At 55.9% G+C, this 12,337-nt stretch overlaps 1 protein-coding gene across 7 annotated transcripts in view; it reads left to right on the top strand.

Moving 5' to 3' along the window:
- MED25 (mediator complex subunit 25) overlaps positions 1–12,013 on the top strand; it is a 23,706-nt gene extending 11,693 nt beyond the window's left edge. For 2 of the 7 annotated variants that reach the window (XM_017512558.1, XM_017512568.2), the window contains 13 exons: positions 455–617; positions 754–884; positions 1,172–1,259; positions 1,355–1,548; positions 2,002–2,130; positions 2,604–2,689; positions 2,768–2,825; positions 2,952–3,059; positions 6,650–6,841; positions 7,225–7,296; positions 7,413–7,634; positions 7,914–8,094; positions 10,188–12,013. In XM_017512558.1, coding sequence (XP_017368047.1) covers positions 455–617; positions 754–884; positions 1,172–1,259; positions 1,355–1,548; positions 2,002–2,130; positions 2,604–2,689; positions 2,768–2,825; positions 2,952–3,059; positions 6,650–6,841; positions 7,225–7,296; positions 7,413–7,634; positions 7,914–8,094; positions 10,188–10,432 — 1,869 coding nt within the window. In that variant the 3' untranslated portion in view covers positions 10,433–12,013. Of the gene's footprint in view, positions 1–454; positions 618–753; positions 885–1,171; positions 1,260–1,354; positions 1,549–2,001; positions 2,131–2,603; positions 2,690–2,767; positions 2,826–2,951; positions 3,060–6,649; positions 6,842–7,224; positions 7,297–7,412; positions 7,635–7,913; positions 8,095–8,527; positions 8,662–10,187 lie in introns of those variants that run through there. The other 5 variants (XM_017512560.1, XM_017512564.1, XM_017512563.1 and 2 more) reach the window with 5 other exon arrangements.
- Positions 12,014–12,337: the final 324 nt, after the last annotated feature.

The raw sequence follows: 12,337 nt of genomic DNA, 5'->3' as shown, positions 1-12,337 counted from the left end.
GTAGTGGCGTGATCTTGGCTCACTTCAGCCTCTGCCTCCCTGGTTCGAGCAATGCTCATGTCTCAGCCTCCCGAGTAGCTGGGATTATAGACACCCGCCACCCTGCCCTGTTAATTTTTGTATTTTTAGCAGAGACAGGGTTTCACCGTGTTGGCCAGGCAGTTCTCAAACTCGTGGCCTCCCATGATCTGCCTGACTTGGTCTCACAAAGTCCTGGGATTACAGATGTGAGCCACGTTGCCTGGCCCGCTTAGTCTTACTGACAAAACCAGAACCAAGTCTCCTGGGGCAGGTGATACCCGGTTTCAGAGTCTCGTGCCTCAAAGCCCAGCGGGGATTGTGGTTGTAGGGCTGGTGCCGTCTAGCCACACCACAACCATGGTAGCTTGGGGGCTGGCCCCAACACCCCTATGGAGGGAGCCCCCGTCGTGACTGCTGGGCCCCTCTCCTGCAGCGGGGGATCCACTTCTCCATCGTGTCTCCCCGGAAGCTTCCGGCCCTTCGGCTTCTGTTTGAGAAGGCAGCTCCCCCGGCCTTGCTGGAGCCGCTGCAGCCTCCGACAGATGTGAGCCAGGACCCGAGGCACATGGTGCTGGTTCGGGGCCTCGTGCTGCCTGGTGAGGCCTGGGCACTGTTGGGGATGGGGGACCCAGGTGTTTAGCCAGCACCCTCTGACTTGGATTTTGGATTTCTCTCTTCTCTCTCCACCTTGAACCCCTTCTCTCCGGGGTTGGCCGTCCCTCCTGCTCTCAGTTGGGGGTGGCTCGGCCCCAGGCCCCCTCCAGCCAAAGCAGCCAGTCCCCCTGCCTCCCGCCGCACCCTCGGGTGCCACTCTCTCAGCAGCCCCCCAGCAGCCTCTTCCCCCTGTACCCCCGCAGTACCAGGTATGGATATTTTCAGGAAGGGACATGCTTCTGGGGACTTGGAGGAGCCATGGCCGCTGGGGAGAGATCTAGCTGGATGTTGGAGCTTATGGGATGCTGGGAGTCCTCTTGGGACCCTGGGAGGGTGGGAGTCCTGGGACCATGGAAGCTTGCCTGCAGGGTGATGGGAGTCGGGAGCTACCCCAGTTGGGCGGCTGCACCTTGTGGAGCTGTGGGTAGTATGGCCTCGTGGGACACCAGTACTGGGGGGCCATGGTCCTCACCAGCCCCTTCCCTTCTACCCACAGGTTCCTGGGAACCTGAGTGCAGCTCAGGTGGCCGCCCAGAATGCAGTGGAGGCTGCCAAGAACCAGAAGGCTGGGCTGGGCCCTCGCTGTGAGTCCTGGGGCAAGGACGCAGGGCGGGCAGGGGCCAGGCAGGCCTCTCTCCACACATCTGCTCCCCACTTCTTCCCTTGCTCTCTCCCACAGTCTCGCCCATCACCCCTCTCCAACAAGCCGCTCCTGGAGTGGGTCCCCCCTTCAGCCAGGCCCCAGCTCCCCCACTACCCCCAGGACCCCCTGGCGCCCCCAAGCCGCCACCTGCTTCCCAGCCCAGCCTGGTCTCCACTGTGGCCCCTGGCTCGGGCCTGGCTCCCACAGCGCAACCTGGGGCACCATCCATGGTAGGTGCCTGCACGCCTCCTGCCCTGGCTCCTTCCTCCTGCTGCCCACAGCTAGGACAGTTAGAGGTTGAGTCATTTGCCTTCCAAGGGTATGTGGGTCTGGTGGGTCTAGCGGTCCTAGGGCCTTGGGGGCTTGTGGTGTGTGTGCTGCAGATAGCTGAGCTGAGTGGGTCTGGGGACAGAATGTGAGGCTCATGGCTCCAGGTGGGCCAGAACCGTTCTGAGAAACCCAAGGAATCCCTGGGTCTGGCAGTCCAGGGCATCATGGGGCTTATGACTCCTCGAATCCTGCAGTGTGCAGGCATTTGGGGTCCTTGGGCTGGCCAACTGCTGTTCCGGGGATGCAGATGCAGAAGAAGGGGCCTTTTCTTCTTCCTGGTTTACCTTCACAGATGGCCCCCAGAGGCCCCCTCTTTCCCCATCCTCATGGCCCTCCTTCCTCCCCTCTGGCAGGCAGGCACTGTGGCCCCAGGAGGGGTGAGTGGCCCTTCCCCAGCCCAGCTGGGAGCCCCAGCACTTGGGGGGCAGCAGTCAGTCTCCAATAAGCTTCTGGCCTGGAGTGGGGTCCTCGAGTGGCAGGAGGTGAGGGGCCTAAGGGTCCACTGGGCACTCGGGACTCCTGGGGCTGTTGGGTAGAGCACGTAGGACACATGGGGCCAGATGCGTGGGATTTGTAGTACTGAGTTTGGTGGCATTCATTGGGATGGACTCGTGGGACTTGGGGCCAGGTCAGGAGCCCCATCGGGTGGTTGGACTTGTACAGAGGAGAGAGTCCCCATGCAAAGAACCCAGAAGAGCCTAGGATTTGGGGCCCTGAGAAGGCCCCGGGGGACTGGCCTCTGGGGAGCAGTGCATTGTGGGGTTTTAGGGTTGGACAAATAGACCTAATATTTGAGGAGTTGGAGACTTGGTGATCCAGATGAGGGGCCCAGGGCTCTTGAGAATCCACCTAGGTAACATACTGAATTTTGGGGCTGCCAGAGTAGGACATGAGGGCTGAGGGGGACTGAGGCTCATGGCCCTTTTCACTGTGACATGCTGTTTCTCCCCTGCAGAAACCCAAACCTGCCTCTGTGGATGCCAACACCAAGCTGACACGGTCACTGCCCTGCCAGGTCTACGTGAATCATGGCGAGAACCTGTAGGTGACTGTCAGGGGCGGGGTGCGGTAGGGCTGGGGCTGGCCCCTCCTCACACCTCTCCTGGCATCGCCCCACAGGAAGACCGAGCAGTGGCCCCAGAAGCTGATCATGCAGCTCATCCCCCAGCAGCTGCTGGTGAGTGGCTGTGGAGGGCCAGCCCTGCTGTCTCCTCCCTAGTCCCTTCCCCACCCCACTCCCGCCTTGTGCCTCCTTCCTCACTTCCCCACACAAAGATGCCAGCCGACTTCTGTGTCTCCACAGACCACCCTGGGCCCTTTGTTCCGGAACTCAAGGATGGTCCAGTTCCATTTCACCAACAAGGACTTGGAGTCTCTCAAAGGCCTCTACCGCATCATGGGCAATGGCTTTGTGAGTCCAGGGCGTGGGGGGCCCGAGGGGCATTGACTCTTGTCCTGCTTTCTGCTGACCTTTGACAGGAATCCCCAGGGTGCCTGGGCCCACGGAAGTGATTTTTGATGGTTGGGTAGACTTCATGTGCTTAGGTTTCTTGTCTGTCTTTTAGAGCCTTAACTTTTATTACAATCATATGCATCAGATTGAGGGATACTGCACATTAAAAATGTCACCTGGGGCCAGGCCTGGCGGCTTATACCTGTAATCCCAGCACTTTGGGAGGCTGAGGCAGGTGGATCATGAGGTCAGGAGTTCGAGACCATCCTGGCCAACATGGTGAAACTATGTTTGAGCCCCGTCACTACTAAAAATGCAAAAATTATCTGGGCATGGTGGCACGTGCCTGTAGTCGCAGCTACTCGAGAGGCTCAACCCGGGAGGCAGAGGTTGCAGTGAGCCAAGATTGCGCCACTGCACTCCAGCTTGGTGACAGAGCAAGACTCCGTCTCAAAATACAAAAAAAATACATCTGGGTATGGTGGCTCACGCCTGTAATCCCAGCACTTTGGGAGGCCGAGGTCAGCAGATCACGAGGTCACAGGTAGGCAGGTTGAGACCAGCCTGACCAAAATGGTGAAACCCCATGTCTACTAAAAATAAAAAAAATTGGCCGGGCGTGGTGGCTCACGCCTGTAATCCCAGCACTTTGGGTGACCGAGGCGGGTGGATCACGAGGTCAAGAGATCGAGACCATCCTGGTCAACATGGTGAAACCCCGTCTCTACTAAAAATACAAAAAATTAGCTGGGCATGGTGTTGCGTGCCTGTAATCCCAGCTACTCAGGAGGCTGAGGCAGGAGAATTGCCTGAACCCAGGAGGCGGAGGTTGCGGTGAGCCGAGATCGCGCCATTGCACTCCAGCCTGAGTAACATGAGTGAAACTCCGTCTTAAAAATAAATAAATAAATAAATAATAAAAAAAATTAACCTGGCACGGTGGTGCGCCTGTAGTTCCAGCTACTCGGGAGGCTAAGGCAGGGGAATCACTTGACCCCAGGAGGCGGTGGTTGCAGTTTGCCGAGATTGTGCCACTGCACTCCAGCCTGGGCGATAGAGCAAGATTTTGTCTCCAAAAAAAAAAAAAAAAAAAAAAAGTGACCTGGATGTGACAGGAGCAGGTAGGAGGAAGCTGTCAATTCTGGCCTGGGTTTACGGGGCGCGTTCGTTTCCTGTGGCTGTGGTAATACATTACCACAGGTGGAGGGGCGTCAAACAGCAGAAGTGTGTTCTATCCCAGTTCTGGAGGACAGAAGCCCAAGGTCAGGGTGTCGGCAGGGCCGTGCTCTCTCTAGATTCTCAAGGGGAGTCCTCTTAGTGCCTATTCCGGCAGTAACTCCAGGCTTCAGGCGCCATCGCTCCAGGGTCTTCCATCCTGCCGCAGTCTTCTCTCTGTGTGTGTCTCCACGTGGAGTTCTCTCCATATCTCTCTGTCCCTTTATTTATAAGGACATCACTCATTTTGGATTAAGCCCCACCCTAATGACTTCATCTTACTACATCTGCAAAGATCCTCTTTCCAGATAAGGTCACCTTCACAGGTGCTGGGGATTGGAACCACAGCACAGCTTTCTGGGGTTTTTTTTGAGATGGAGTTTCACTCTTGTTGCCCAGGCTAGAGTAATTGTACAGCCTTGGCTCACTCCAACTTCTCTCTCCTGGGTTCAAGTGATTCTCTGCCTCAGCCTCCCGAGTAGCTGGGATTACAGGCTTGTGCCACTGTGCCTGGCTAATTTTTGTATTTTTAGTAGAGATGGGGTTTAGCCATGTTGGCCAGGCTGGTCTTGAACTTTTTTTTTTTTTAATTGTATTTTTATTATTATTTTTAAAGACGGGGTTTCACCATGTTGGTCAGGCTGGTCTTGAACTCCCGACCTCGGGTGATCCACCCACCTTGGCCTCCAAGTGCTTGGATTACAGGCGTGAGCTACCACGCCCGGCTTGGTCTTGAACTTCTGACCTCAAGTGATACACCTGCCTCAGCCTCCCAAAGTGCTAGGATTACAGATGTGAGCCACTGTGCTTGGCCTTAGCGTAGCTTTCTGGGAGACATAATTCCGCTTGTACCGAGCAGATCAGTTACTTCAGTGCACCAGGCACTCCTGCAGGAAAGAGGACCTTAGGGGGATCACCTCACAGATCCTCGCAGAACCTTGTGAAGAAGGCATTCCTAAGAGTTAAGGGTGCTTTTGGCTGCAAGTAACACAGTTTTCCAAACAAATAGACAATTGGGGGCACTCAGGCTTTTTTTTGATCCTGCGGGTCACCTGCACTCTGTGGGCCATCTTGCTTGGGGACTCTCGTGGGGCTGCCATCAGATGGCAGCTGAGACTCTAGTCATCTGAAAGCTTGACTGGGCTGGATGTTCACACAGCTCCTTACACAGCACTGGCTGTCGGCCGGTGCTCAGCTGGGACCGGCCACCCCACTGTCTGCACATGGCCTGACCACGTGGCCACACTGTGTAGCTGGGTTCTGAGAGGTCAGGCATTTATTTTTTTCACAGAACAGGACATCCAGCGGGGGCCAGCTGTTGGGGTTGGTTTCATAGGTCTGTGACATCAGGGCCAGGGTACTGTGGCTCTCTTAGTCTCTCCTTTATGGTCACAAGATAGCTCCATGGCTCCTGGCATCCTGTATGCTTACATGAAGGAGGGGAAGGGGCTGTGTATTTCCTTTTCTTCAGAACGGCAGAAACGTTCTCAGATTCCCAAGAAGGCCTCCTTTCACCTCCTAGGCCAGATCTAGGCCTCTGGGCACCTCTGGTTGATGGGAGGCTGCTGGGAGCAGGTAGCCGTGGCTGTCTTGGGGCTGGGACATGTTGCAGCCCCGACAGCACTGGGAATACAGGGAGGAGGACACGTGGATATGGATTAGGTAGGGTCTGTCTCAGGCAGGAAACCGAGGCTCAGAGAAGTGAACTCACTTTGCCAAGGTCAGCCACCTCCCTTAGGAGCGCCTGCCCTGAACGCTCCATGCCTGATGACCAGTGATGGTTCCCGGGTGTTTCCTGTGGGCTGAGACTCGGGCAGGGCCTTTTATGTGTATCAGACATCCCATAGTCACAGCGACCCTGTGATGGTGGAGCACTGCCCATGGGGCACACTGGCCTATGCTGATGTGGAGCTCTTGGATACCCTGGGTCTGACACCACTGTTGATCACAGGCCTGTGGGTGCCGTGCTCTGCGTCTAAGCCCTCTCTCATGGCTGTGACCCTCAGCAGCCCTTTGAGGAGGCAACCTTGGCATTTTATGGCCAAGGAAACTGGGCCCATGAGGTGCAGGTGGTGGCTGAAGGTTGAAGAGCTGGGTTCCAGTGCTTTCTCTCCGCTCTCCCTCTCAGTGGGCGGTCAGAACCCCAGCTTGCCCTGAGCTCCTTAGTTTCTGTTTCTGGAACAGCTGGAAGCACACCTGTTTTCCCTAACTTTCTACAGTAGAAACCTCACCTCCCCCTGCCTGTGTGGCCTCTAGAACCCTCTGGAATGGGGAGGGAGTGAGGACTGCCTCTTTGAGGGCACAGTGGTTCTGAAGAGCTCTTGTCCCTGCAGGCGGGCTGTGTGCACTTCCCCCACACGGCGCCCTGTGAGGTGCGCGTGCTTATGCTCCTGTACTCGTCCAAGAAGAAGATCTTCATGGGCCTCATCCCTTACGACCAGAGCGGCTTCGTCAATGGCATCCGGCAGGTCATCACCAACCACAAGCAGGTCCAGCAGCAGAAGCTGGAGCAGCAGCAGCGAGGAGTGAGTGGTCACAGTCCCCAAGCCGGCGCTCCGACACCTAGTGCCCAGGCCCTGCAGCTCAGTTGGCCAAGCCCCATGAGCTTCCCCCGGGGGTCTCTAGGGCCGCAGATGCTCACCCTTCTCCCAAGACGTGGCAACCCCCAAGCTAAGTTCCACTCAGGTTTTCTTGCAGTCTCTCTCCCTTGTCAGCATCCACATCAAAGCCCCAACAAAGAGCTTCCTTCTCGGGACCTGGGAACGTATGGCTTCCCTCCCAGACCACTGAACCCCAAAGAGAAGGTCCCCATCTCCTTACGAGTTCCCCTCAGGGCACAGGTCCTCCCGCCTCAGATTCAGGACGCCACCACTCTCAGTTACTGACCTGCCCCTCTCTCCCCATGCAGATGGGGGGACAGCAGGCACCCCCTGGGCTGGGGCCCATTCTGGAGGACCAAGCAAGGCCCTCACAGAATCTGGTGAGGACAGGGCTGGTGGGTTCGGGGCTGGGTTGGGGAGGCCCCAGAGGCTGTGCACTGTGCCTACAGGGGGATGCGAGGCCCTGCCCCTCTCCCTCACCCGTGTCTCTTCCCAGCAGCTCCAGCTCCGCCCACCACAGCCCCAGCCTCAGGGTACCGTAGGGGCCTCTGGGGCCACAGGGCAGCCCCAGCCCCAGAGTACTGCCCAGCCCCCGCCAGTTGCCCCCCAAGGCCCTCCTGGAACAGCTTCTGGCCCACCCCCTCCTGGACCCATCCTTCGGCCCCAGAACCCTGGGGCCAACCCCCAGCTGCGGAGCCTTCTCCTCAACCCACCACCGGTGAGTGTGGGGGTAGGGTGGTGGGAATTCCAGATCCTGGCCCTGGCAGTTCTGGTCCTATTTTCTGGGAGGAGGGTAGTTGACTGTGGTTAGTGGGTGTGAATGAAGACCTGCCCAAGGCTTTAGGCAGAAGGCAGATGGCCTCCTCTCCATCCATCCCCCACCTTTGAAGAAAAACCTCCCCTCACTACTAGCTGATTTGTTCTTTGAGCAGTGTCTGTGTTGGGAGGTGGGGAGTCTCTACCAGGAGCCTCTGAGCCACTCTCTGTGTTCTCCCAGCCCCAGACTGGGGTGCCTCCACCCCAGGCCTCCCTCCACCACCTCCAGCCACCAGGGGCTCCTGCGCTGCTGCCCCCACCGCACCAGGGCCTGGGGCAGCCCCAGCTGGGGCCCCCACTCTTGCATCCACCACCTGCCCAGTCCTGGCCCACACAGCTTCCCCCACGGGCTCCACTGCCAGGTAAGAGGACCCGGGGGAGGGCAGAGGTCTGGACTGAGTGTCCCAGCAGCCCCTGAGCTAGAGCACTGAGACTGAGGGCTCCTGGGAAGACATAGGATCCAAGAACGAGGGGTTCCCCCATGTCGTTTTCGGGGCTCTGAGGGCTCCGGGAAGGTACAGCCCATGGGTCCAAGGACCTAGTGGGTTGAGAGCATTTCCCATGATCTTCCTGCGTGTGCTCCTGGGACTGCTGGGAAATGTGGTCTTAGGGCCAGAGAAGTCGTTTTGGAGAAGGGCTCCCAAAGGCTCATGGGAAACAGCACATTTGTAACTAGATGGGGTTAGAAGGTACCTCTGATGGTCCCCCAAGGGCTGCCTAGAAAACAGTGCCTCTGGGCCCTCCTGGGCCCAAGGGCCTACTGGAAGATGCAGTCCCTTCCCCACTGCCCCTCAGGTCAGATGCTGCTGAGCGGGGGTCCCCGGGGCCCGGTCCCCCAGCCGGGCCTGCAGCCCAGCGTCATGGAGGACGACATCCTCATGGATCTCATCTGAATCCCCAGCACCCAATAAAGTTCCTTTTCAACACACGCCCCGGCTCCCGTCACTGACATCCCCCAGGACTGGGCAGGAGGAAACCCCGGGGAGGCATCTCTGTCCTTGTTCTCACTTCAGCAGACATCCCTGGGGCCCTGGGTGGGTGACGCCGGGGCCTTGGTGGTAAGTCAGGCAGTCTGGTGCAGCCTGGTCTGGGGGAGAAGCAGGGGCAGGCAGGCAGGCAGCGCTTAGGACACAAACGCTCATGGAGGCAGCAGGGGCACCATGGGAGCCTGGGAGAGGCGTCTGACCCAGCCCCAGCTCCTGAGTCTTGAAAGAGAAGCAGCAGGGAGGGAAGGAGGTGAGGGGTGATCTGGGTGCAGAGAACAGAAACTTTGAATACTCAAAGGCAGGAGAAAGCCTGGGACGTTGAGAGGAGCAAGTTGATGGATGCTTCTGGAGCATGAGTGCGCAGGGAAGTAGAGAGATGGGCAGGTGCGGAGTTTGAGGAGCTCACATTCCAAACGGAGTAGCCTGTGGTTTGTCTTGGGGACATAGGAGCACCAGGAGGCTTTGAGCAGTGGGCAGGCCTGGCTGGCTCTGGGTGTCAGAAAGACCCCTCTCAGCTGTGGAGTGTGATGAGGCCAGAAGGAGGTCAGGAGGGCTGAGGCTGGGTGGTAGAGGTTGGTTCCTGGGGCCAGTACTATGTGATGGTAGGTGGTCAGCCTCCTGGGAGGAGGAGCTGGTAGTGAGTACAAGTGGTCCAAGGGACGTCCAGGTAGTAGGTCCTTAGGGGACAGTGTATGTTTGGCGGTTCAAGCCACAGAAGCACACATGACACGTGGAGAGAGGGCAGTCCCTGGGTCCACGTCAGAGACTGACCTTTCAGGGCTGTGGACGGGAAGAATGGTGGGGCCGTCTGTAGGATGGCGTACCCAGCAGGGAACAGGTTTGGGACGTGGCAAGGTGAGGGACCTGAAGGATGTCCTCAGAGACGTCCTGAGGGCAAGGGGATCCAGACAAGCCTGGAGCGCAGGGCGGTCTCTCCTGAGGTGAGAGTGAGTTGTCTGTTGTCAGACTTGACCAGTGTTGCTGAGTGCGCGGTCCATGCCTGGACCACCAGCATCCACATCATTTTGGATGCTGGTTAACATGCCGATTCACGGGCCCCACCCCAGGAGAGAGATTACAATCTGGTGGCCTATGGGCCATGGTGCAGATGAGTTTTGTTTGGCCTTCCCTGTGTTAGCATATGTGGCATTTTTTTCTTACGAGTTAGTTTTAAAAATCAGGATAATTCACACAGGCACACACACAAAATCTGCAGTCTTGGCTTCTTTTGACAAGTCAGAAGAATTGGCACCCCTGGGCCCGCCCTTCTGCCTGGCAACAACGGGCTGGAGCTGCCCCTCTCCATGGGGCGTGTGCTCTCCGGTTCGCCACAGTCCCCACCACTCCCTCTTGGCTCCCCTGTGAGGCAGAGGGTCACTGCCTTTGTCATGGGGCTTGCACTGTGGTGGTTCTGTGGTAGCATTCAGAGGAAAGTGAAATCTTTCTTGTACCCATGTCTCTATCACAAGCGGCAAAACGAAAGAAAGAAGGAGAGGGCCGCGTGTTCCGAGAAAAATGGGAGCGAGCCTATTTCTTTGTGGAAGTGAAGAGCATGCCTATGTGTTTAATATGCAAACAAAACGTGACTGTGTTGAAAGAGTACAACCTGAAGCGCCACTATGAATCAAAGCATAGTAAGAGCTACGACCAGTACACAGAGCAGACTCGGGACGCCATCCTCAACGAGCTGAAAAAGGGACTCAAGTGTCAGTAGGGTTCGTTTTGAAAAGCAAATCAACACAAGTGGTGCGGCAGTGGTATGCCGTTCCGGAATCACGTGGCAAGAATGACCTGGGCATTGAGAGCTGCAGCAGATGGTGAGTTTATGAAGGAGCAGAATGACGTGTCCTGCACGGAAACACGTGACTGTTGAGACCATTATTTAAGTCTGATGGGCATTTGCATTGCACAGTGAGTTGGAGGTGACTCGGGGGATGTGCAGGTCCAGTTGCTCGAAAGCGTCCAGTCGATTGTGGCCTTTTCTTTCGCTGCTCATAAACTATTACCACCCAGTTAGCTTTATTTATTTGTGGTGTTAAGAATCTTGATGTGACCGAAGAAGTCTGTGACGTGGTGCCAAGGCAGGCCCAACACTGGGAAAGGACTAATGTCTTTTTTTGTGTATTGAGAGAAACGAATAGTTTAACAGAGACTGGCCAGAGTTCTTAATTAAGCACAACTACGGACAGCTGTCACGACAGGGGGACTTGGCAGGACACCGCGACCCAAGGTGACAGCATTTGGCAAGGACGCGAAGTCAGGTTGAATCAGTCATCAGGAGTGGACTTGTTCTGAGAAATGGAACAGCATGCACCTTGATGCTCCCCACCCACACTCCTGCTCCTGGGCTCCAGTCCCTCATGAGAGAGTTGATGGTGACTTGACCTGAGAGGTTTCACAGAAGCTCTGTGACCCAGTTGTAGAAGAAATCTGAACTGTTCAAGTTAATCAACTTGTTTCATTTGAAATCAGGTGAAAGCCACAGTTGGTTCCCCTGAGAAGGTTAGTGAGAGACTTCTGGTCAAGGTGATGACCCTTCTGAACACTGAATATGTTCTCCGCAAGGAAACATCCACAAACAGCTACTTGAATGTATGACGTATATGCTCAGTCCTGGCAAAGACGGGGAATCCACCGGCAAGGAAAAAACCCCGTACTCCTTCCTGTGCTGCAGTTGGCTTCCAGAAAGGAAGGAGGCGGCACAGACTGTGTTCACCTAGATCCTGTGGTTAAAGACCAAATTTCCCGAGGCTCTCGGAATCCAGACTCATGAAAAGGAACTGATACTGTCCAGTTTGCCTTTGTTGGTAAATGTCTCTTGTGTGAATGCAGACCATAAATAGTAGTCACTGAACTACAGTGCAATACGGCGCTGGTTCCTAAGTACAAATCTGTGAAGATGGTGAGACTCTACAACTATCTCCAGTGGTTGTCCTGAATACCCAGTGTTTGGGAGAGCCCACACTGGTGAACAGCTGTTTTCCGTTACGAACCTGAATCAAATCAAATATCATTCCCAGTTGAAGGATTCAAGCCCGAATTCTAAACTGCCCATCCCCACCATGCCCCCCAAGGCCTGGCACATCTTGGTGCGGAAGGGAAGACGCCAGCCTTTTGGCTTCAACTCAAAGGCGCAAAAAGAATTACGAAAGAGAAAATTTTAATAGTTAAATATTTCTATTTTTCAATTTGTATTTTTTCAATTTTGAATTTAAAAATATAAACTCCAGTATCATCCATGTTTGTATTATGTTCCATGCATTCACCGTAGTTCAGTAAAGATCCGATTTGATGATATTTCTGGCCGTCGACTTTTCTTATACCTGGCTAGTTCACTCATTTATGTGACCCGCCTGGCCCCTGGAGGCATGTGAGTTTCCAGTCCCTGCCCTGGAACTGTTGGATCTAATGCGGGGGGAGGGCGGGGGTCTGGGAGTCGTGTGAGCAAGTGCTCTAGGCGAACCTCAGGAGTGTGAGTGATGGAGCAGGAGGCATTGGTGACAGCGAAGACGTGACAGTGGGTGATCTCCCAGGCAGCCTGTGTAGCAGGGGTTTTTTGAAAACTCAGATGGCTTCAGGGACCAGGCAGGTGATGAAAATGTGTGAAGCGGACGGGTGT

This window comes from Cebus imitator, unplaced genomic scaffold (genome assembly GCF_001604975.1).
Source record: "Cebus imitator isolate Cc_AM_T3 unplaced genomic scaffold, Cebus_imitator-1.0 Scaffold473, whole genome shotgun sequence".
Classification (NCBI taxonomy): Eukaryota; Metazoa; Chordata; class Mammalia; order Primates; family Cebidae; genus Cebus; species Cebus imitator.
This window is presented reverse-complemented; position numbering and strand designations above follow the sequence as displayed.